Source organism: Podarcis raffonei, chromosome 8, assembly GCF_027172205.1.
Source record: "Podarcis raffonei isolate rPodRaf1 chromosome 8, rPodRaf1.pri, whole genome shotgun sequence".
In the NCBI taxonomy this organism is placed as follows: domain Eukaryota; kingdom Metazoa; phylum Chordata; class Lepidosauria; order Squamata; family Lacertidae; genus Podarcis; species Podarcis raffonei.
This window is the reverse complement of record NC_070609.1, coordinates 17,179,185-17,205,021: the sequence shown is the minus strand read 5'-3', so window position 1 is coordinate 17,205,021 and position 25,837 is coordinate 17,179,185. Positions and strand designations below refer to the sequence as shown.

The window sequence follows — 25,837 nt, the reverse complement described above, 5'->3', positions numbered from 1 at the left end:
GGCCCGTTCCTTGTTTCCACCCCCCAACCTCTCTTTGGCCTTAACTTTAGTGAAGCATTGCAGATATGCTCATATGAACCTGCCCAGGTTCTGTTCTCCCAAGAGCATGGAAGTTCCATGGCAGTTGGAGTCTTAGAATGATAGAAGTAACGGGAAATAAACATTATCCCAGGACCCTTCTTGCTCTGTACTTTACCTGCCCCCACCTCCTGTGTAATTCTAGGGCAAGGCAAGGATTGGGTTAAAGGCAAATACAAGCAAAGCCTGTCCAAACTTAGGCCCAATGTCTCTGCACAGGGCCATAGGTTTTTCACTTTCCCTCATCCACATTGTTCTGCTCTTCATCGTCCATGCATCTCATGGCTGGATGATGACTGACAATCAAGTAGACGAGTATCATGCTGGCCTCTGGACCATCTGCTCAGAAAAATTTGGATGCAAACCCCTGAGACCTCATGATGGTATGATAGATGGGGCGAAACGAAAATCAGTATTGTGGTTTTGTTTGACATATGAATGTAGAATTTGAATTTATTGTGATTTGAAGCACCCTTTAGAAAGAAGAAAGAAAAGAAAGAACTCTGTTGCAAAGTAGCCAAATTATCCACAGCAGGGATGAAGAACTGACAGCATTCCAGGTTTTGTTGGACTATAGCTCCCATCATCCTTGACCATTGGCCATGCTGGTTGGGGCTGGTGGTAGCTGAAGGTCCCAACAACTTCTGAAGAGCTATCAGTTCTTCACCTCTAATCTGCAGGGCCAGAGCAAAATATTTTGCCTCTTCAACTGGCTGCTGTGTATGAAAGTTACTAGTCCAAGAGTTCCCCGGGGAAAGGGGTTGACTGTGAAAGGTGGGGTGCAGTGATGTTCATTGCTGCTTCAAACCACGTCCACTGGTGCAAGAGAAATTTAGCATGACCTGCAGGTATATTGGTCAAAAGGTCATGGCTCCATAACGCCACAGTACTGCAATGTGAAAAGAATGTTAGAAAATGGTGGTGCTAGGGTTATAATCAGGAAAACTAACACAATATTCCCCACATCTGAATGCACCCAAACACTGTGGCTGAAGAAGCTGGCCTGTCTAGATTGGATGCCTTGAGCGTTAACCTGTGCCCTGCTTTCTGCTTTTTGGGGATATCTGAACACTATAGCAGACATAGTCCCCACTCTGACATCATGTAGGATTGACAGAGAGCCAAGCCACTGTATTGGGAGAGGTAAAACATAACTAGCTGTGTTTTCCAGCTTGCATCCTCTAACTTCTCTGCCTAGTGAAGAAGGAACAAAAAGGGTTTTCTTGTGTGAGTTTCTTGTGGCTGATTAGCTGCTTTCTCTGTGCAAAGGTCAGAGGGGGCAGGGCTTCTGTTGAGGTAGGGGATTAGCTGTGGGAGGAGCTTGTCAGAGCTTGTAGGGCAGCGGCTGAAGAAGGAACAAAAAGGGTTTTCTTGTGTGAGTTTCTTGTGGCTGATTAGCTGCTTTCTCTGTGCAAAGGTCAGAGGGGGCAGGGCTTCTGTTGAGGTAGGGGATTAGCTGTGGGAGGAGCTTGTCAGAGCTTGTAGGGCAGCGGCGCGCGCAGATTGATCCATCTTTTAGATTTAGGGGAGCTAGTCTCAAACGTTTGTTGGGGGAGATATAGGTTTATTTGGGGGGATTTATTTGTCCTGTCTTCACGCTTTTTATGATGGAGGACCGCTGTAGTCACCCCCAACGACACCTTCTCAAGATGGAGGGTGAGGGAACAGCTGCAGTCGCCTGTGGTTCCTGCGCAATGTTTGCCATCTTGCCAAAGGTTGCAGGCAGCTTTACCTGCAGCAATTGCATGTTGATTGCCCTCTTAAAAGACAAAGTCCAGCAACTGGAGGAACGTGTAGCTACGCTCCAAAGAATTAGAGAGCTGGAGCTCTTCTTGGAAGCAACAGAGCACACCGTCTCCACCAAGGAGGAGACAGGGGACTCCCCTGAGAAGGAGGCTAGTTCACCAACACAGGAGCCAGATATATGGAGAAACGTGACTCAAAGAAGTAGGAGGCCCAGGGTTCGCTCTGATTGTTTAGAAATACGCAATCGCTTTGAGGTCCTTTCCCCTAGCATGGAAGACGAAGAGCAGACTCCATTTGAGGATCTCTCCCTCATTACAGTCGATCAGGTATATGAAGACGAGCAGCAAAGGCAGTCTTCAGGGAATGTGCAGGCGACCTTGGAACGGACAGCTCACGGAAGAACCCCGACCAGACCTAAGAGGAGGCGTGTAGTGGTGATAGGGGATTCCCTACTGAGGGGAACAGAAGCAGTGATCTGTGGGCCTGACAAGATGTCTCGGGAAGTGTGCTGTCTCCCCGGGGCTAAGATCCAAGATGTAACTGAACGACTGCAAGGAATCATAAAACCCACTGACAAATACCCCTTCCTCTTGGTTCATGTGGGAACCAATGACACTGCAAGCAATAGCCTCCAGAAGATCAAAAGAGATTACGAGGCTCTGGGCAGGAAATTGAAGCAATTAAATGCACAAATTGTCATCTCATCTGTCCTCCCAGTTGAACGACGTGGCCCAGGGAGAGAGGGAAAAATAGTGGAAGTGAACAACTGGCTTCGCAAATGGTGTAAACAGGAACGGTTTGGATTCTTAGATCACGGAATGCAGTTTCTTGAAGATGGACTTCTGGCAAGCGATGGGCTGCACCTCACAACGGTTGGTAGGAATGTTTTTGCAAAAAATCTCAGAAACCTCATCAGGAGGGCTTTAAACTGACTAATGTGGGGGAGGGAGACAGTGCTCCTGAAGGTAGGAGTCTATCAATTGATGAAGATGATCATCCAAATGTCATAGACCGAATGGAGCAAACAGCACGCAGACCTAGTGGTGGGAGGAAAAAATCCTTAAATAAGAGACACGGGGGAATGATTAATGGACTTCAATGTCTGTACACTAATGCGCAAAGTATGGGAAATAAACAAGATGAGCTTGAGCTCTTGGTACAGCAAACTAAATATGACATAATAGGCATCACTGAAACCTGGTGGGATAAGTCCCACGATTGGAATGTAATAATGGAGGGATACAATCTATTTCAGAGAAACAGACCAGACAAGAAAGGAGGAGGAGTGGCGTTATATGTCAGGGATGTGTATACCTGTGAAGAGATCCAAGATTTAGAACCTCAAAGCCAAAGTGAGAGCATTTGGGTCAAAATTAAGGGAGAGAAGAATAACAGTGACCTCATTGTGGGAGTTTACTATAGATCCCCAAGCCAAACGGAGGACATAGATGATGCCTTCCTGGAACAGATGGCCAAGCATGCAAAAGGAAGGGAGATAGTAGTAATGGGGGACTTCAATTACCCGGATATTTGTTGGATGTCAAACTCAGCCAAGAGCATAAGGTCAAACAGATTCCTCACTGGCCTTGCAGACAACTTCATTGTCCAGAAAGTGGGAGAAGCTACAAGAGGAACAGCCATTTTAGATCTGGTCCTAACCAATGTTGATGACCTGGTTAGTGGGGTAGAAGTGGAAGGATCATTAGGCGCGAGTGATCATGCTCTTCTGAAGTTTACTATACAGCGGAAAGGAGCAGCCAAGCATACTAGGACTCAATTTCTCGACTTTAAGAAAGCCGACTTCATAAAACTTAGGGAAGTGCTGGGTGAGATCCCATGGACAGTAATACTAAAAGGAAAGGGAGTTCATGATGGCTGGGAGTTTGTTAAGAGGGAGATAGTAAAAGCACAACTTCAGGCAATACCAATGAGACGGAAACATGGAAGGTGCCTAAAGAAGCCAGGGTGGCTATCTAAAGAACTTTTAACTGAGTTAAGATTAAAAAAGGATGTGTACAAAAAATGGAAAAGGGGGGAAACCACCAAAGAGGAATTCAAACAAATAGCCAGCACGTGTAGACACAAAGTCAGAAAAGCTAAAGCACAGAATGAACTCAGGCTTGCTAGAGAGGTTAAAAGCAACAAAAAAGGCTTTTATGGGTATGTTCGTAGCAAAAGGAAGAACAAAGAAACAGTGGGGTCACTCAGAGGAGAAGATGGTGAAATGCAAACAGGGGACACAGAAAGGGCTGAACTCCTCAATGCCTTCTTTGCCTCAGTCTTCTCCGATAAAGAAAACAATGCCCGACCTGAAGAATTTGGAGCAAAGGATTCAGCAGAGGAAACACAGCCCAGAATAACTAAGGAGATAGTACAAGAATACTTGGCTAGTCTAGATGTATTCAAGTCTCCAGGGCCAGATGAACTGCATCCAAGAGTATTAAAAGAACTGGCAGATGTGATTTCAGAACCACTGGCAGTCATCTTTGAGAATTCCTGGAGAACAGGCGAAGTCCCGGCAGACTGGAGGAGGGCAAATGTTGTCCCTATTTTCAAAAAGGGGAAAAGAGAGGACCCAAATAATTACCGCCCAGTCAGTCTGACATCAATACCAGGGAAGATTCTGGAGCAGATCATTAAGCAAACAGTCTGTGAGCACCTGGAAAGGAATGCTGTGATCACCAATAGTCAGCATGGATTTCTGAAAAATAAGTCATGTCAGACTAACCTGATCTCGTTTTTTGACAGAATTACAAGCCTGGTAGATGAAGGGAACGCAGTGGATGTAGCCTACCTTGATTTCAGCAAGGCATTTGACAAGGTGCCCCATGATATTCTTGTAAAGAAGCTGGTAAAATGTGGTCTTGACTATGCTACCACTCAGTGGATTTGTAACTGGCTGACTGACCGAACCCAAAGGGTGCTCATCAATGGTTCCTCTTCATCCTGGAGAAGAGTGACTAGTGGGGTGCCACAGGGTTTTGTCTTGGGCCCGGTCTTATTCAACATCTTTATCAACGACTTGGATGATGGACTCAAGGGCATCCTGATCAAATTTGCAGATGACACCAAACTGGGAGGGGTGGCTAACACCCCAGAGGACAGGATCACACTTCAAAACGACCTTGACAGATTAGAGAACTGGGCCAAAACAAACAAGATGAATTTTAACAGGGAGAAATGTAAAGTATTGCACTTGGGCAAAAAAAATGAGAGGCACAAATACAAGATGGGTGACACCTGGCTTGAGAGCACTACATGTGAAAAGGATCTAGGAGTCTTGGTTGACCACAAACTTGACATGAGCCAACAGTGTGACGCGGCAGCTAAAAAAGCCAATGCAATTCTGGGCTGCATCAATAGGAGTATCGCATCTAGATCAAGGGAAGTAATAGTGCCACTGTATTCTGCTCTGGTCAGACCTCACCTGGAGTACTGTGTCCAGTTCTGGGCACCACAGTTCAAGAAGGACATTGACAAACTGGAACGTGTCCAGAGGAGGGCAACCAAAATGGTCAAAGGCCTGGAAACGATGCCTTATGAGGAACGGCTAAGGGAGCTGGGCATGTTTAGCCTGGAGAAGAGGAGGTTAAGGGGTGATATGATAGCCATGTTCAAATATATAAAAGGATGTCACATAGAGGAGGGAGAAAGGTTGTTTTCTGCTGCTCCAGAGAAGCGGACACGGAGCAATGGATCCAAACTACAAGAAAGAAGATTCCACCTAAACATTAGGAAGAACTTCCTGACAGTAAGAGCTGTTCGACAGTGGAATTTGCTGCCAAGGAGTGTGGTGGAGTCTCCTTCTTTGGAGGTCTTTAAGCAGAGGCTTGACAACCATATGTCAGGAGTGCTCTGATGGTGTTTCCTGCTTGGCAGGGGGTTGGACTCGATGGCCCTTGTGGTCTCTTCCAACTCTATGATTCTATGATTCTATGATTCTAGTGCCATCTGCTGGTTCGTGCCTGTACAACTAATGTCTCCATCTTATACTGCTGCCTTGGTTTTGGCTTCATGCTTGTTTGTTGCTGCATCACTTACCACAATGCCCAGGACTCTGTCTCACCCAAAGCAGCAAAAAGCTTGCCCAAAGGTCCTAGCCGCTTATCGGAAAACAACACAGACATGACACAATGCCGTATTCACCGTACATTTGAAGCACTGTGGTGCCGCTTTCAAAAACCATGGCTTCCCCCGAATAATTCTGGGAGCTGTGGTTTGTTATTATGGGCACTGAGTGTTGTTAGGAGACTCCCTCTTCCCCTCCCAGACTTGCAGTTCCCGGAGTTTCCTGAGAAGAGTGACTGATTGTTAAACCACTCTGAGAATATCCTGTCTTAAATCTCAGGCACTACAAATGTTAGAAATCCTCCCTCTCTCTTAAAGCTGGCAATCTGTGGATTATGGTTCATCCTTTGCCAGCCCCCTTCCTCCCCCACCTCTGTGGAGAGATATGCATCTAAGTCCTGCATGTTTTTGCATGGGAGATGCACAGGTTCTCCCTTTACACCACATTATTTCAAATACCACACCTCGTTTTGACTGCTGCAGGTCTAAATTTCATAGGAAAGGGAACTGCTTTGTATAATGACACGCTCCCACAGGGTTTTCTTGGGGGAGGGGGGCTGGAACCCTGGGAAATATATTTGTTTAATCTGTGTCGTTATGAATTGATTCAAACCCATTGCCGACCACACCCCACAACTAGAGAGCCATAGAATAAAATCTTTGTTGCCCCACCTATCCGGTTAGCCAAACCTCCACTCCTCCCCACCTTTGGATGATGGAAGAGAAGAATAACTTTCACAAAATTCCCCCTTTTTCTTTTAGTGCACCTGGACCTCATCCGAAGCTTCATGGTGCTAGCAACACTTGCATCTGTCTCAGCTATGCTATGGGCAGTGGAATGGGACCACGTCATCCACTGCAACTACTGCTTTCCTCCCAAATCCCTGATTACTTCCTTCTTCAACTTCCTTGCAGGTACCATTGTGAACTGAATAAATTTTAGGTGGGCGTTGTTTGCGTCCTATTGCTTTTTGCGTGGAGTTTGTTTTGATGTGGTGCTCTGGTGCAAGCCAATGATTCGTGCGAGAGCACGAACCTCCCCCCACCCCGGATCTTTTGGTCTGTCGCTCTGTCCCGATGCCAGACAAAAGAGGAGGATATTCCAGGATCCAATCAGAAGCTGGGGTGGCTCCTGTAATTCCAGGATGTCCTGCTCAAAACAAGACAGTTGAGAGGTGTGTCCTGCAGGCCACCATTTTGTCTGCAGTATATGAAGCTGTTGGGAGCAGTTATCTGGCATTTTGGAGCGCAAACCTCTATTTCTCCACAATTTCTGAATCAGCAGAGGTTGTGCAAGCCCTGCACTGGTGCCGTATTGCAGCGGTGAACTGGATGAGGGCCAATAGACCCTACGGGTGGGTGGGTGATTCCTGGGTCTGCAAGATGGGCCCATCGCCTGTTCTGACATGGTTTCCATCCCTCTAAGGAAGCAGGTACAGAGCTGGAGGGTACTCTCCTGTTTACATACCTGCCATTAGAGGCCCAAGTGACCCCTGTGGCTAAGACTGTCTTTTGCCCGCTTCATCTGGCATGCCAGCTATGGCTATAACTGGAGAGTGCAGTGGCTGGACTGCTGATGGGGGCAGATGGCCATTGGCCAGTAGCATTTGACACTTTGGCTAAGACATCACCGGTATGCTATGGGGTCAATTTCCTGGTTCTTGTGCTTAAAGCTGGGCTCCAGGATACCTTAAAGACGGTTTGAGACCTTATTTCCCAACTCAGTCAAGGCTGTCTCCCATGTTATGGAGGTCCAAGTGGCTTCAGCTAGATGGCAGTCATTTAGTGTCACTAGTCTCATGCTGTGGAACGCTCTTCTAGCAGAGATCTGGCAAGCATCCTCATTTTTGATTTTCAGGTGTCTCTTGAGTATGTTTTTGTGCCAGCAAAGTCTTTACAGCAATTTGATTTTTGTTTAGCCCATCCCCTTAATGATTATCTCTGTTAGTTTCTGTGAACGCCACTGAGCAGCGTGTCAGTACAATCTCAGTACAAACCCAATTTCTGTACATAGGTACAGTGTTGATCCCTTGGAACAACCTTGGACAATAAATCAACAGGAATTTCGTTACCTGGCATGTAGGACACCATTACGAGTCCTTTCTGAACACATTCTCTAGCATGTTACAGCTTCAACTGCAAGTGCTTTGTGCTTTGCTTACAACCTGTGCTGGAAACTCTGCTGGATGAAGAATGTGCCTGAGGCCTTATCAAAGGCTCAGGTCGTTATTCGTCAGGAGGCAATTCCGAACGGCTCGGGGGAAGAAAATGAGCTTTATCAGCTTGATTGAGCGGAGATCCCGACAATCTCTACGTATATGGTGCTTTATGTTTTAAAGGTGCCTTGATATTTAACGAGACAGGAATACCTCTATCAATCAATCAATCAATCAATCAATTCCACAGGAATCTTTGTGCTGGTTGCTGTGGTGGTGTTTCACATCAAAGTCAACCAGTTATCAACAGCTGTGCCTCCTGCTAAGAAATGGGCTTTCTACTTAAGCTGTGCCATCTGCATCCTGTGTTTCTTGACAGGTGAGTGTGAAGGGATGAACATTATTCCTGAAAGGCTAAAATTAATATTGTGAAATCTCCTGTGTTGGTATGTCACTCTCTGGTGGGCCAAAGAAAGGAAAGGGAGCCAGATTGGCTCTGTAGGCTGCTAGGCTACACAGGAAAAAAACCCCACAATAAATAAGTCAGAAATTAGATCGTTTAAAAAATATATGGAAAACGTGTATAAATTATGTTTATAGTGCATTCAAATCATTGTTTCTTTACTAATGTAGCTGAGTCCCCAGTTGCCTACCTGCTCTCAAGAGCTCAGCCCATTTACTTACAAGGTGGCCTATGAACTATGATTCTATGAGTTCAGAGACGGGACAATCCAACACACACTTTTTTAATGGATTGGGCAGTCTGTTTACATTGGTACCGGCATCTCCAAGGTCTATGCAATGGAGGGAGTACCACACAGTCTCCAATTTGTCACCAGGCACCTCTGAGGAGGAGAAAGGCTCAGTGCTAGCATGGTGCCTGGGGTGGCTCTGTAGCAGGAGGAGACCAAAAAAAGAGTGCCTGATATAACACAGGGGTGCAATCTTTCCCTCACAACTGACTTGGCCCTTCTCCTGGAGCCACATCCTTGCTTCCCTGCCTGCAGACCTTCTCCTCTGCCACCAAAACTGTTTCACAGGCATTGCCTTCCAAACCCCGCTAGAACCTTTCTCTCTTTTTTTGTAAATAATTTTTATTAAATTTCCATTTACCAAACCAATCATATCATATTAATTATTCCAAATTATATCAATACATATCACAAAGTCCAAATATTAAACCAAATTTCAATTTTTTTGGGGGGGTTACCCATGCTTCGAGTTCGGTAGGAGTCCAATCATCTTATATTTCTGCTGCTTTGATGTTCACAGTCCCATCTTCTCATCTCCTTGTCGTTATCCTTTTTCTTCTTAATAACCTTCGAGTTGTCTCCACAAGCGAGTTGAAAGAAAAAGCCTTGTTTACATTTCTGTGTGAACTTTGTAATGCTCTCCCGTAATTCATCTCACATAGATCCAAGAATCCAAAAGTCCTGTTCAAGCGGCAGTCGCCATTTTAGTCAATTCCGATGAAATACAGTCTAGGCGTTTGCTCCTTAATTTTCCTAGACCAGTTGCACCATAAATCAGTCTTTCCAGAAGGGTTATTGCCCTTTCAAATTTATGATCCAAACCTGATAACAGAACAGTGGCTCACCCCCCGTAAGACTGCAAATCTTGCAACAAGGTCTGCCTCTTAATGGCGGATCGCTTTTGTAACTACGCCACAAGAAAGCCTCCCTTCTTTCCAGATCTTTCACAGAGTAAAACCTTTTATTAGTATTTTTTATTTCCGCACAGTTTATTTTTCAGTCTCACTTGCTATCAGTCATTGTGACGGTTCTTCTAAGGGGGGGGTGTTAGGTAAATCATATTGAAAAAGAAGAAAGTTTCCCCCCCCTTTCCGTTCCGTTCAACATACTGACATGGCTGTGATTCCTTGATGCAGTCCTCTGTTCATTCTGTTCCATCTATCTTCTCAGTAGTAGATTTATTTAGCAGATAATACACTCCTGACCTCGCTCGAAACATGTGCATTTACTTCTCCAATTTTTTTTTCTTAAGCAACGCAGCTAGTTTTGCTCTTGAAAGCGGTGTCCATGCGCTCCAGAGCTCGCACAAGGGCTTTCCGCCCAGTGCTCCCACCCCCTCCTTCTTTCGAACTCAGGGGTGATTTATGGGCAACCGCGGGTGAGGCAGCCCTTCTCCAGGAGCCACATCCTTGCTTCCCTGCCTGCAGACCTTCTCCTCTGCCACTGAAACTGTTTCACAGGCATTGTCTTCCAAACCCCGCTGGGACCTTTCTCAGGGTTGTATGGTTCTCACATCCAAGCTCCTCCCAACCCTCCTCCTGATCTGACCACTCTCTCCAAGACACCACCACAGAGCTCATGACAGTACAGTGGTACCTCTGGTTACAGATGCTTCAGGTCACAGATACTTCAGGTTACAGGCTCTGCTAACCCAGAAATAGTACCTCGGGTTAAGAAATTTGCTTCAGGATGAGAACAGAAATCGCGCAGTGGCAGCGCAGTGGCAGCAGGAGGCCCCATTAGCTAAGTGATACCTCAGGTTAAGAACAGTTTCAGGCTAAGAACGGACCTCCAGAATGAATTATGTTCTTAACCCGAGGTACCACTGTACTGCCATATTTGTGTGCGTGCTTGAGAGATCATATAACACCTATAGGAAACCGCGGGTGAGGTCAAATGCTTATTTAGAGAAAGATGCCCTTCACTAGGCTGGCAATACACACCTCTTTTTCGTCAGAGGATGAAAGAAAGAGAGGAATGGGGAATGTCAGGTTCAGGGGCCAAATGTGGGCCCCAGGCATCTCTCATTGGCACTGGGCTACATCTCCTCCGCCTCAGACACATCCCCTCTCCCAAGGCTACACCCTTCACAGCCCCTGCTTCTCCTTCCAAGGGTTTTTGCCTGGTTGGAAGGTGTCCTTGAATTGGCCTTGAGAATGCCTTTTGCTTGCCTCAGTGCAGGACAGAGAGGGGTATTTGAGTGTGTGTGGAACCTGCCTTCTTTACAAAGGTAAAATTTACATTACAGTGGTACCTCAGGTTACAGACGCTTCAGGTTACAGATGCTTCAGGTTACAGACTCTGCTAACCCAGAAATAGTACCTCGGGTTAAGAACTTTGCTTCAGGATGAGAACCATAGCTGTCAACATTCCCTTTTTTGTGGGAAATTCCCTTATTCCAGTGCTGTTTCCCGCTGCTTCCTGCTGCTATCCCGGATTGTTAGATATCCTGTAGATTGTCCCTGGGACAGGTGAGGCTGCTGATCCCTTATTTTCAAATCTGAAAGTTGACAACTATGATGAGAACAGAAATCACGCGGCGGCGGCAGGGCGGCAGCAGCGGGAGGCCCCATTAGCTAAAGTGGTACCTCAGGTTAAGAACAGTTTCAGGTTAACAGCGGACCTCCAAAACAAATTAAGTTCTTAACCTGAGGTACCACTGTACAGTAGAACCTCACTTTGCGAAAATAATCCATTCCGGAAGTCCGGATGTTCGACTTCCGAAACATTTGAAAACCAAGGATCAAAGGGCTGTCAGCAAGTTCAATGGGGGAAACTGAGAAAGCCATTCGACTTCCGAGGTGCATTCGAAAACAGAAGCATTCACTTCACGGTTTTCAGCATTGGGCTTCCAAAACAGACGAGACATTGAAAAACCGAGGTTTGACTGTAGTTGCTCTGCCTCTTTTGCCTCTGGTCCAGCCCACCACCGGCATGTTGCTCAGAAAGGACTGTGGCCCTCTGTCTGAAAAGGTTTGCCTGCCCCAGGCTTAATATGTAATATGCAGCTATGCTGAGGTTCCCATCTGTCTGAGGTCTGCCGCTCTCCAGGCACCTCAAGTTAACATAAGAACCTGCTGGGTGAGGCCAATGGAAAACTAGCCCTGCTGTACATCAGGGAGGGCTGTGTGGAGAGAGTCTCTTCCTTTAAATTCCTAGGAGTTTATCTCAGTGAAGACCTTACTTGGAAAATCAATACAACCCAGGTGGTTAAGAAAGCCCAACAGATATGCACAAGGGCCGGTGAATGAAAAAGAAATAGAAGATTTTCTTAAAAAATACGGATTACAAAAAATTTCTGAACAAAGTAAAGTGATTTTAAACCAGAAGATTACTGATCAAGAAATTGAGGGAGCCATTCAAAGTATGCAATTGGGAAAATCCCCAGGACCTGATGGGCTAACCTCCAGATACTACAAAGCTTTGAAAGAATGGCTTATACAACCACTGAAGGAGGTTTGTAATGAAATTTTAGAGGGGAAAAAGGCACCTGAATCGTGGAAAGAGGCTTATATCACACTTATACCAAAGTCAGAGACTGAGAAGAACCAGGTTAAGAACTACCGCCCTATATCATTACTCAATGTGGATTACAAAATTTTTGCAGACATTTTAGCAAAAAGATTGAAAAGAGTTTTGGTGGGGGAGATTCATAAAGACCAAGCGGGCTTTCTTCCAGGAAGACATTTGTCAGATAATGTGAGAAATATAATAGACATCATGGAGTTACTGGAAGTTAATATTAATACTAAGGCAGTACTAATATTTGTGGATGCGGAGAAAGCCTTTGACAATATTTCTTGGAGTTTTATGAAAAAGAATCTCCAAGGGATGGGGGTAGGCCAAGGTTTTGAGAATGGTATAAGTGCGATTTATTCTGAACAAAAAGCAAAACTGATTGTAAATAATGTGGTTACAGAAGTATTTGCTATTGAAAAAGGGACACGACAGGGATGCCCAATATCCCCACTGCTTTTTATATCTGTCCTGGAGGTTTTATTAAACATGATTAGAGGGGACCAGCTGGTTAAAGGGATTCAGGTCGGAGCTAAACAGTACAAACTGAGAGCATTTGCAGATGATCTAGTTTTAACTTTACAAGAGCCAGACACTAGTACGAGAAGAGTTTTAGAGTTAATACAAGTATTTGGTCAAGTAGCAGGCTTTAAGCTGAATAAACAGAAAACGAAAGTACTGGACAAAAATTTAACAAGTGCAGAAAGAGAGAAATTCCAGAGTGATACTGGTTTATCGATAGCAAAGAAGGTGAAATACCTGGGGATAAATTTGACATCTAAGAATGTGAATCTATTTAAAGATAACTATGAGAAATGCTGGGCAGAAGTGAAAAAAGATTTAGAAATATGGTCAAGTTTGAGACTTTCCTTGTTAGGCCGAATTGCTGTTATTAAGATGAATGTTTTGCCGAGAATGTTATTTTTGTTTCAAACATTGCAGATTGTGGACAAAATGGATTGTTTCAAGAGGTGGCAAAAAGATATATCTAGATTTGTCTGGCAGGGCAAAAAGCCCAGAATAAAATTTAAGATACTAACTGACACAAAAGAAAGAGGGGGGTTTGCCCTGCCGGACTTAAAATTGTATTATGAATCAGCGGCTTTTTGCTGGCTGAAAAACTGGCTGCTTCTTGAAAATACAGATATTTTGGATTTGGAAGGGTTCAATAATAGATTTGGCTGGCATGCATATATATGGTATGACAAGGTTAAGATCCACCAAGGTTTCAAAAACCATATTGTTAGAAAAGCCCTATATAATGTATGGATTAGGTATAAAGATTTGTTGGAAAACAAAACACCCAGGTGGTTGTCACCGATGGAAGCTAAGGAAGTGAAAAAATTAAATATGGAATCCAAATGGCCGAAATATTGGGAAATTATAGAGTATGAGGAGGGAAAAGTTAAATTGCAGAGTTATGAGAAATTGAAGTCTAAAGTAAGAGACTGGCTTCATTATTACCAGATAAATGAAGTTTTTAAACAGGACAGGAAAATTGGCTTTCAGGTGGAGAGGTCGAAATTAGAAACAGAGCTTTTGGAACCCAGTACTAAGAATTTGTCAAGAATGTATAACTTGCTGTTGAAATGGAACACACAGGATGAGATGGTTAAATCAGCTATGATTAAATGGGCACAGGACATTGGACATGACATTATGTTTGCTGACTGGGAACAGTTATGGACCACCGGTATAAAGTTTACAGCATGTAATGCCTTAAGAGAGAATATTATGAAAATGATTTATAGGTGGTACATGACCCCAGTCAAGCTTGCAAAAATTTATCATCTGCCCAATAACAAATGCTGGAAATGTAATGAAACTGAAGGTACTTTTTATCACCTTTGGTGGACATGCCCAAAGATTAAGGCTTTCTGGGAAAGGATTTATAATGAAATGAAAAAGGTGCTTAAATGCACTTTTGTGAAGAAACCAGAGGCCTTTCTCCTGGGCATGGTAGGCCAATTGGTGTCAAAGAAAGATAGGACGTTTTTTATGTATGCGACTACAGCAGCAAGAGTACTTTTAGCAAAGTACTGGAAGACACAAGAACTACCCACACTGGAAGAATGGCAGACGAAGGTGATTGACTACATGGGACTGGCTGAGATGACCGGCAGAATCCGTGACCAAGGGAAAGAGACGGTGGAAGAAGATTGGAAGAAATTTAAAGTTTATCTTAAGAACTGTTGTAAAATTAATGAGTGTTAAAATGTTTTGAGTAATGCAAAATAGAATTGCAGCGATAAACAATTGGACATGAGAAAAAGGATTTAAAGGAAGTGCCATAAGTAATTAAAATTAGGGGTTGCTGGAAAGATTTAAAACAGGGATGCAGAAAAAGGAGGTATGGGGAAGTTGTTGAAAGAAGGCTTAAAGAAAAGAAGGTTAAGAAATTATACGTGTTTATATGTTTGTTTGTTTTTGTATTGTTTTGTATTGTCTTTTAATATGTGTTGGAAAATTAATAAAAATTTATTAAAAAAAAAAAGAAAGCCCAACAGAGGCTCCATCTCCTCAGAGTATTGCGAAAGAACAATGTCAATCAACATTTGATGATCTCCTTCGACTGGTCCATAATAGAAAGTGTCCTTTCATACTGCATCACGGTGTGCTACGCTGGTTTGACCTCAACTGATAGGAAGTGCCTACAGAGGGTGGTGAATACAGCACAAGATATTATGGGCTGTCCCATAAATCCACTGGATGACATTGAGGAAGAACGTTGCCTCAAGAGAGAGAGGAAAATTCTCAGGGATGATTCACACCCTGGCTGGCACTTTCTTGATCTCCTGCCCTCAGGCGGAAGATATAGAAGCATGCTTAGTCGCACCAACAGGGTAAAGAACAGCTTCTATCCGTGGGCTGTTAGGCTGCTGAATGAAAAGATAATAACAGGGCAACTGACTTTCAGGTTTGGTGGGTGTGCGTCAGTAAGGGGAATTAAGACTAAGAGAGCTGAGTGGGAGGTGCTCGTGTAATCTCACTGTATACAAGTTGTACAAGTGACAATAAAGTATTTCATTTCATTTCATCTAGTTCAGCAACGTGTTCCCACAGGGGCCAACCAGAGGCCTGCAGGAAACCCACAAGCAGGATTTGAGCACAAGAGCCCTTTCCTCTCCTGTGGTTTCCTGCATGGCTATTCAGATGCATGGCTGCCTCCGACAGTGGAGGAAGCGCAATGCCATCATGGCTAGTTGGCTGCCAGAGAGGTGCCCCTTCATCTCACAATGGAGGCAGCCACTGTCTGCTGGTGCTAAACACCTGCGGAGTGCTCCTCACAATTTTAAGCCTCTTTCCACCACTTCTCTCCCAGGTATTTACAACTTCTTGTGCTACAAGTTCTCAGTGTGGGGGACAGGAACGTCAACCACTCACGTTGGCCCGGATATTGAAAGACCTGTGCTGCTTCCAGAAAGACATAAGGCTGTGCGGCCTTCTCTGCTCTGAACGAACCAGGTTCTTAATGTCCAAATTCATCTCATCGTGTGCGCATGCTCAGTGGAGGAGCCTCATCCTTGCAGGGCAGTTCACCATCTGCACCAGCTTCTTTGAGATGTCCTCTGCCATCCAGTTGGGAGGACTCTTTGATTTTCTGAACACTTTGGGAACTACTGAAGATCTCCCTTCCTTGCTTTGTGCTACTCAGCAACACTGGAGAACATTTTACTTCAGGAGCACTTTTCTTGATCAATGAAATATTCCTTTTGTTACCTGGACTCTCGTCCCCTATGTTAAACATCCATTCACTCGATATGTTTCTGCTGACTGTACTTCAATGGATAGACGTGTACCTCCCACCCCATCTATTGCTATTAAATATCCCTTTACTGACCAGAATACTTTCCTGTTATGCCATTGGGATCCTCTCCATTTTGTCTGTGTGATGGTGTGTGTGTGTGTGTGTGTGTGTGTGTGTGTGTGTGTAGGGTATATTTATATTTATAAATAACTAGGCAGATAGATGGGGACGCGGGTGGCGTTGTGGTCTAAACCACAGAGCCTAGGGCTAGCAGATCGGAAGGTCGGCAGTTTGAATCCCCGCGACGGGGTGAGCTCCTGTTGCTCAGTCCCTGCTCCTGCCCACCTAGCAGTTCGAAAGCACGTCAAAGAACAAGTAGATAAATAGGTACCACTGCAGCGGGAAGGTAAATGGCATTTCCGTGCACTGCTCTGGTTCACCAGAAGCGGCTTAGTCATGCCACATGACCCGGAAGCTGTCTGCGGACAAACGCCAGCTCTCTTGGCCTATAGAGCGCGAGGAGTGCCACAACCCCAGAGTTGTCCGCGTCTGGACCTAATGGTCAGGGGTACCTTTAGGCAGGTAGATTGAACCTGCATTGCAGGTTCAATATCCTTCTAATATCAAACTTGGGTGAAAAGGGCTGTACATTTGTAGCCAAAATGGGGCCGCTGAGGAATATGAGGAAGTTGGAAGCATGCCTGGAGGATTCTTGAAATTCACAGAAGTATGGGAAAATAATATTTACAAAGTGAGTGAATCACATAATAAAGCATAATACAATATATACCAAAAAAAATCCGATATAAAATCTGCCCCCCCCAAAAAAAACCAAGTACAGTACCAACAAGAAAACCAAATCAGTTGTGAAGGTAAAAGGTAAAGGGACCCCTGACCATTAGGTCCAGTCGTGGCCGACTCTGGGGTTGCGGTGCTCATCTCGCCTTATTGGCCGAGGGAGCTGGCGTACAGCTTCTGGGTCATGTGGCCATCATGACTAAGCCGCTTCTGGCGAACCAGAGCAGTGGACGGAAACACCATTTACCTTCCCGCTGGAGCGGTACCTATTTAGGTTGGCAGGAGCAGGGACCGAGCAACAGGAACTCACCCTGTCGCGGGGATTTGAACCACCGACCTTCTGATCGGCAAGTCCTAGGCTCTGGGGTTTAACCCACAGCGCCACCCATGGTACTTAAATAATTCCCCATCCAAATCGACCCCAATTAAAACAGTTTTTCCTCACAGTTCCTCTTCAGCTGTTTAGTGGAGGGAAGCAGAATCTGGAGCCTTCCAGATATGGCGGGACCACAGCTCCTATCATCTCTGACCGATGGCCATTCTTGCAGTGGCTGATGGGAGTTGGAGTCCAACAATAGCTGAGGGCTGATTTAGCCCCTCATTCCCCTGAGTGCCCCCCCAAAAGCAAAAGGCAGGTAGCTGCTATTCACAGAAAAAACTGTATTTTAAGGGTACTTTGTTAACAGCACCAGGGTACTTTGTAAGCACAGCACAGAATGTACGCCTCTTGTTATCTTTCCCCTTTGATCTTCGGTTTGCAGATAAGTAACAGTGTGCACCTAGCCTGGGTCTTGATGAGCTTTGAGGGTAAGCTATGTAACTGTCAGCCTCTTCTTCTCCCAAGTTCTCCCTCCACCTCTGCAGCTGGAAGGACACTGAGTTGTAATCAGTCATGGTGAATGAGCTCTTCACAGTTCCCTTAAGTGGAGCCCAACCAATCTTCCCAGAGACACACTCTCCTTTCTTTCCTTGACCTAAGAGGAAACCTAAACTACAGTTCCCACCAGCCCCAGTAAGCATGCCTAATTGCCAGGGATGATGGGAGTTGTAGTTCAGAAACACCTGGAGAACCAAAGGTTCTCCCACACCTGGCCTAAGGGTTGAGCAAAGAGCCCTGTTAGTGAAAGGGGCCAAGTTGGTGAAGGATGGCTTAGCATTATGCACAGACCAGACCTGTGTCCTTATTGCCCATTGAACCTTTGGTGATTGAATTCCAGCTCCACACAAGTACTGGTGATTCAGCTGATTCATTGACAGCATTCAATGGAACGCCCTGGCAGGGCTTCTTTAGATAAGCCTACAGGAGGGTTTCTCTTAGGACAAGGGAAGGGAAGAGTGTGCATCTGTGTTGAGACTGCCTCAGCTCCACTTAATGCAGCTGTTCTCAACCTGTGGGTCCCCAGATGTTGCTGGACTACAATTCCCATCATCCCTGAGCTCTGGCCTTGCTAGCTAGGGGTGATGGGAGTCATAGTTCAACAACATCTGGGGACCCACAGGTTGAGAAAGGCTGACTTAAGGGAACAGTAAACAGCCAATTGACCAAGTATAACTTGGTGTCCTTCCACCTGACGTGGGGGATTCACAGAATCTCCACCCCCTGTTCTAGGTGTTCCAGACTACAACTTCCAAGCTGGCTGGGGCTGATGGGAATTGTAGTCCAAGACATCTGCTGGGTTCCAGGCCATGTAGACATTGTAGAGCATTGAGTCAAACATGCCTAAGTCAGTTCCCCATATTCCTTAGCAATGACCTGGCATCTCAAAGGTGGTTCAGTCATTACTTCTTGAGAACCATTCCAAACTGCTCTGTTCCAGAAGCAGAATGGAAGTTCCATGGCAGTTGGAGGCCAGAGTAGAGGGAGGTGTATAAAACTGCCACCCTTGGCAAGAACTGGGCGCTGCTATCCCCATGGTGGGGTGGAGGGTGTCCCTCCTGTTCCAGACCTCCCTTGCCAGATCCCCTCTATCTGTCTAAGGCTGCAGTTGAGGCAAAAGGAAGATTAGCTTGGAAGGAAATTGTGGAGATGCCATTCGTGGCCTCGGGTCCTTTCTACAGAAGCACCAGCATTCTCTTTTCCATGATTAATTTTCTGCAACTCGTCATCGCCCATGCATCTCCCACCTGGACTTCGTATATTGCAGATGTGGACCATTTTGTTATAGGACTCTGGCTCCTCTGCTCAGACAAATATGGATGCCAACCCACAGGAACTCGTGATGGTATGGTATATGGCAGGGTTAGGGAACTGTTGTCAGCTCAACCTTTTTGGGGGGGCCACATGTGGGAGTGGCCAGAGGCAAAAGTGGGTGGGGCACCATGTTATCTTTGTACAAGAGCCTAGCTTCCACAGGCACCTGCACATCCCTCTCTGACCTCCATCCAGGCATGCAAAAAGGCGTTATCCATGTTCAGTGACAAATTGCAGCCAGGGGTGGGATATCCAAGAAGGATGCAAACCAGGACCTGCGTCATTTGAGCATGCATTTGAAAGTATGAGAGAGAATGGGGGCAGCATTTTCCTTTGCAAAATAAAGGTCTTGATCAGGTGTGGGGAACAGCCCCAACAAGCACGGCCAATGACTAGAGCTGGTGGGAGCTCAGCAACATCTGGAGGTATGATGGTTCCCCACACTTGCTCTAGAGGTCCTCAAATGTTTTGCTACTCTAATTAGCTGCAGCATGTGGTCTGTCCTCCCAGCATCCCTTGCAATGTCCCAAAGGATGATGGGGGCACAACTCTTGGATTTCATGGGACTTTGCCAATGCATGTACAAATACTCTGGCCCTGAGCAGCTGGTTCCTACTTCTAAAACTCAAATGCAATCTGGGGCCCAAGTTGTTTACCCTTTCTGCATTAATGTTGGAGCAGCCATGTCATTGAACTCGATTTCCCATCAGCCCCAAACAGCATAGCAGGCCAACAGTCAGAGATGAATAGGACCTGGATTCTAGCAACATCTGGAGGGCAAGATATTGGCTGCCCCTGCATTGATGTAAGCACCTTGAATTGGGCTCAGAAGTAAATGGGCTGCCAGTGCAGATGCTTCAGGATAGGTGTAATATGGGTCCTCGCAGTCCTCCCAGATAACATTTGGCACAAGTTGCAGCCTCTGAGCCATCTTCAAGGGGAGCCCCACATAGAGTGCATTGCAGTAGTCCAATCTGGAATTTACCAGGAATGGAATGCAGTGACCATCCAGTCATTTCTGTCCAGAAGGGTCTGTAGCTGGCAAACCAGTTAGAACTTGAAATAGGAGTGCATACATTTGATCATATGCGTCTTCAAATAAGAAAGGTACACAAGTTATTCTATTGCACATTATACAATGGGCACAGTAACTTCTGAGTGTTCCCTGGGAAGAGGGACCATTGGTTAAAGCACACTGCCATTTATAGCTCTGTGGGAGAATCGGGGTCTCCTAACAACTTTCACCATCCTAAATGAACTACACTTCCCAGGATTCTCTGTGGGAAGCCATGACAGTTTAAAATGGTGTCACGGTAGTTTAAATGTATAGTGCAGATGGGTTCTTACAAAGATGAATCCGTTTCAATGGGTCTGCCCTTAGTAGGGCCAGCATTGGGATGTAACCCATACCTTTCGACCGAAAATCAATTGTATATTCCATGTGAAGTCACTGAATTTGTTCTGTTTGAAGTAGCACCAAAGGAACAAGTGAATGTAAAGGCCAAATGACAGATCTGACCAATTTCCCCATGAGTACAAATTGATGTGGCTGTGACCAGGCTCTTGCAAGGGGGGAGAAAAGGCTGAGAATTAGCCTCCGTTTTCACAATATCTCTCCTTTTTATCTCTCTCTCTCCTTATAGTATCCCTGAATATCACCCGGATCTTCATGATACTTGCTCTCATTATGTCCTTCGTAGCTTTGGCATTATCAATGCCATGGGAGTGGATTGTTCGCTGCTCCTCTCCCTTTCTTAGCAGGCCTCTGCTTATGTCCATCTTCAGCTTCATTGCAGGTATCATGGAACGTGCATAAATATACATATGACAAAGCTGTAATTTGTGACAGGCACCGTGAGTTGCAAGGAGCCTCCCTGTTCCCCTCAAGGAGCTGCAATTCCCAGAGTTCCCTGGGAAGAGGGGTTGATGGTTAAACCACTCTATGAACTGTAGCTCTGTGAGGCAAATAGGAGTCCCCTGAGAACTCCCAGAATTCTTTGGGGGAAGCTATGTCTGCTTAAAGTGGTATGACAGGGCTCCAAATGCAAGGTGTGGATGTGGCCAAAATTGTATCACATAATAGTTTCAATTTAATAATAATTTATTGAAGTTATTATCGTGTTTTTACTATTCTGCTGGGAGCCGCCCAGAGTGGCTGGGGAAACCCAGCCAGATGGGCAGGGTATAAATATCTGGCTGGGTTTCCCCAGCCACTCTGGGCGGCTCCCAACAGAATATTAAAAACACGCTAAAACACCAAACATTTAAAACTTCCTGTTAAGTTGTGGGTGAACATATCAGACGACACAGCAATTCTTCAAACAGCTCTTGTTTATTCACAGGCCAGGACAGAACTGAACTGAAGGGTTCAGTCAGCCTGCTTATATAGAGCTCCAGTACAACGTTACTGTAACAACTTTCTAAAACTATCCAATCAATGAACGTCACTTTCGATCCCTTATTTGCATAACTATCTACAGTATCCCCCTGCTGGCTCAGGGTGAGAACTTCAGTACATAACACTTCCCTAAATAGGGCTGCCTTCAGATGCCTTCTAAAAGTCAGATAGTTGTTTATTTCCTTGACATCTGGTTGGAGGGAATTCCACAGGGTGGGCGCCACTACCAAGAAGGCGCTCTGCCTGGTTCCCTGTAACCTTGCAGTGAGGGAACCACCAGAGGGCCTCAGAGCTGGACCTCGGTGTCCGGGCTAAATTATACGGGGTGGAGACGCTCCTTCAGGTATACTGGGCTGCAGCGGCGGAGCTTCAAGCTCCAGCGGGCGGCAGGGCGGAGAGCAGGCGGGGGCGGGGCTGGCACATGTCCTAGGGGCATGGCACGCCACCTGTGGAGGGGCAGGGCACCCTGTTTGGGAGGGCAGCCGCGATAGCACCCCACCAGGATCGTGCGCTCCCCCCCCCCATTCCTCTGCCAGTGCTGGGCCGAGGCCACTTTGAATTGTGCTCAGAAATGTACTGGGAGCCAATGTAGATCTTTCAGGACCGGTGTTATGTGGTCTCGGTGGCCACTCCCAGTCACCAGTCTAGCTGGTGATGCAGCTGTTTTTAGGGAAGAGCAGTGAAACATCTCTTCCTCCTCTGGGGAGTGGCAGGAATAGTTCGGTACACTATGGCTTCCACAACCACCTAAGTGTATTCAGAGGTCTGCAACTGCTGTCCTTGCTCCTTTGGTGTCCAACGTGACGGCATGGAACCAATTTCGCAGCTCCAGTGACACAGCATGGCTCCTGGCAGTCCTGCTTCCATGTGCCATTTTCCTCCAGGGCTTCATCACCTGCAACAAGCAGTCTTCCTCCTCCTTGGGGGCAGCTTGCCTGTGCCACTGTTCCAGGACAATTGAGTCTCCTCTGTTGAGAAATTCCACATCTTGGCCAGTAGCTTGAAATGTGGATAGGTGGACCTCAGGGTGCTGTACCTTTTATTCCAACGAGGAAGCCAGCTTGCAGTTGCTGCGGGTGTAGCTTTGTGCCTTTGTTGGGTTTGTTGGATTAAGTTGCTCGCTTGGAGCTGTCTGCGATCCAGAAATCCACACACCCCGCCCCACATTGGTCCTGTCATCAGACCAGAACACAGCATAATCTCATTGAGGGCTTTTGCCAGGCTGCCATAGGTTAGATTCCCTCCACTGGAACTTCCACCCAGCCACCATTTTATTGTGTAGATCTGGAAGCTCAGTGCCAGAGGCGTGATGGCAACATCACTCCATGGACAGAGGCCAGCAGAGCTGTGTTGGGCTGGCAGGGGTGCGGAGACCTATGTCCCATCCAACCTCCACCTCACCCCAGTTGCAGCAAAGGGTTGAATTGCAGCCTTACTTTTTTGAAAAAGCAGAATTCTAAAACTTTGAGGGTCATGTATAATATAAAGCACATCTAAACAGAACAGTTTTGATAATCTTTCTAAAGGCTGGTGGAGAAAAGGTGAAATTAGCCCCCCCAAGAGGCTGTGTTTGAGCCAAGGGGCCATCAGTAGGAAGGTCCTGTCTGTCAGATTCACGTTTTTCCAATCTTTCAGTTCACCCCATTTCCATATCAGCTTTTGTTGCTATTTTTTAATCATGAAAATTCATGAGCAAACATATTTGCAAAAAAAAATTCCCCAAACATAATACATTTGGGTATCTTCTGCCCCTCCCATTAATATAAGCACTTTCATGCACACTCTGCCTCAAAACTACTTAGGCACCATGCATTAGAGTCTAAGAATTCCCCCTCTTTCAGGTCTCTAAAAATATCACACAGAGGCCAGAGGTGGGGAACCTGTGGCCCTCCAGATTTTGTTGGACTTCAGCCCCCACCAGCTCCAGCCAGCATGGCCCACAGTCAAGGATTATGGGAGCTGGAGTCAAACAACAGATTTCTCCATCACTTATCAAAATGGAATTCTAAATATCTCCTTTGTGTTTTGTAGCAATCTGTTCGTTAATTGCTGTGGTGGTATTTGGCGTCCAAGTTGATCGGAAGTCAGACTCCGCACATCCTTCTGGGAAATTTGCTTTTTACTTAAGCTGTTTCACCTCTGCTTTTTCCTTCTTGGCAGGTAAGTATCAGTGGGGGGCTTCTTCTTCTTCCTCTTCTTCTTCTTCTTCTTCTTCTTCTTCTTCTTCTTCTTCTTCTTCTTCTTCTTCAAATTTATATACTGCCCTATACCCAGAGGTCTCAGGGCGGTTTGCAGAATAAAATCACAATATAAATCATAATATATAGACCTCACCCTTAATTATATTCCTTCCACCTTGTAGGAAACTGCGTTGCTCACTGTGGTAGTATTGAGAAGTCTAAGACTTTGACTTTTTGCTTTATCTATGCCTTCACATTCCTGTGCTTCTAGTTTCAGAGTTCCCCATGAAGAAGGATTGGTTGTTAAACTACTCTGTAGCTCTGGGAGGGGAATAGAGGGTCTCCTAACAGCTCTCAGCACTGTTAACAAACTGCAGCTCACTGCCTCCATTTCTTCCCCCTCTATTTGCTAGGAAGTGATGGGACCAGTGGCCATGATCTTAGTTTTAGTTTTATTATGTTGAGCTTCAGACCATATTTTGCGCTCTCCTCTTTCACCCTCATTCAGAGGTTCTTTAATTCCTCCTCACTTTCTGCCATCAGAGTTGTATTATCTGCCAGTGACTGCTGTCACATTGCCTCTGACTGTTGCCCTGGCGATTGAGGGGGCCAGTGCCATGTGATGTGCTCATGCATGCATGCTGTGGAATGTGCCAACGTCACTCGCACATGCCACGCAATGTGCTGACATGTCGTGCACAAGGGACATGAACACACAGCACTGCCTGCACACATGGCATGCACAAGGTTGCTGCAGAATATTGAGGGGGCCCAGTCCCCTCCTTGCAATATTTTTTTTGGGGGGCCTCAGTCCCCCTGCCCTGCCCCCCAGATGGCGCCCCTGCTACATGTGAAGAACAGCTTCTGCTAATGTTTCCAAGTGGTTTGTATTTTAGGATGGGATTCAATCACATACCAGCAAGTTCAATAAAAGCTGGTCTGGACCTCTTTTGCGACAAATTGGCTTCTCCTGAAGACCAGACTTTTGGTGATAAGAAAATTGATGGGCAAAGTGCAGCATAAACATCATCTCAGCTCCCTGCTAACAAATCAGCATAAATGCTAACTCAGTAGCCAACATCACTTGATCTCCTTGAAAACAAATCTGGATGAATGTCCTACCTCCAGTTGCTGGGAATATCAAGTGGGCAGTGTGCTCTTGTGCTTGATGGTTTCTCCTAGGCCTTTGGTTGACCACTCTTGGAACAGGATGGTGGGCTACATGGGCCTCTGGACTGATCCAGCACACCTTTTTCTTACTTCCTTATGCTCAATACACAGTTCATCTGGAAGTGCCCTGAGTGTCCCTCACAATTTCTAATGGAAAGACATTATTATGCACAGTGCAAAAGAGGAGAATGTGAGACCTCCTCCACGTTATAAAATATTTCGGTTGCTATGTTTGCATGTGGTAATGGGAGCTGCCACATTAACTGGAATATGGCAACTTAAGGAGAAGTAAGTTCTTATGTAATTTGACCACCACATAGGAGGTTGGGTTTTGTAGCAATGCTGGCTTTTTGTTCTTTTTGTAATATAATAAAGCAAAAGAAACAATTTCCAATTTCTTTTTGCTGCTTTCTCTTCCAGCTGTTTATAATGGTTTGGTCCACAAGTTTTCACTCTGGGAGGTTGCAAGCTCAGGCCGTGTTGAAGATACGCAAAAGCCGGATGAGACAGCCTAGAAGCTGAGGCTCTCTGATCAAGTGGACTCTAAACCCCCAGACCTATTTGCTCCATGGACGTGTGAGGCTGTGAAGTGACCTCAAGCAGGGCAGGTCACAATCTTCATCTCCTTTGAGATCTCCTCTGCCTGGACTCATTTTGACATGGCAATCCATCAGAAATACTTCTTTTTGCCTACAACACTTTGGACACTGCTGAGTAATGCCTTTGTGTCTCAGTGCTGCTCAGTAATCCTGGAAAGAACATTACTTGGGGAGATATTTTTCCTCTTCAGTGAAATACCCCTCTCCCACCTGAACTCCTCTTTGTTAAAATCATTCAATATATTTCTCTTGGCAGAACTCATATGGACACATATTTCTAATGTTTATTTTGCATTATATTTTATAAATATAATTCTCAGGCATGTGGTTTGTTGTATGGTTCATGTATGTGCAGTTTCAATTTTTAATGGTGTGTTATTTTGAAATTCACAATTAACATGCAAACACCACGTCACTAGTGCAAGCACTTTGCCAGT

At 45.6% G+C, this 25,837-nt stretch overlaps 1 protein-coding gene across 2 annotated transcripts; it reads left to right on the top strand.

Annotated features, from left to right (window-relative positions):
• Window positions 1-25,320, top strand: LOC128418484 (uncharacterized). 2 transcript variants are annotated; one of them, XM_053398195.1, is made up of 6 exons: window positions 10-461; window positions 6,655-6,807; window positions 8,299-8,427; window positions 20,697-20,849; window positions 23,483-23,611; window positions 25,222-25,320. In XM_053398195.1, the coding sequence occupies exons 1-6, from the start codon at window positions 284-286 to the stop codon at window positions 25,314-25,316; spliced, it is 837 nt and encodes a 278-aa protein (XP_053254170.1). In that variant the 5' UTR covers window positions 10-283; the 3' UTR covers window positions 25,317-25,320. The 2 variants fall into 2 exon arrangements, with proteins under 2 accessions (XP_053254172.1, XP_053254170.1); XM_053398197.1 differs by lacking the exon at window positions 23,483-23,611 and having other exon boundaries at window positions 1-461.
• Window positions 25,321-25,837: the final 517 nt, after the last annotated feature.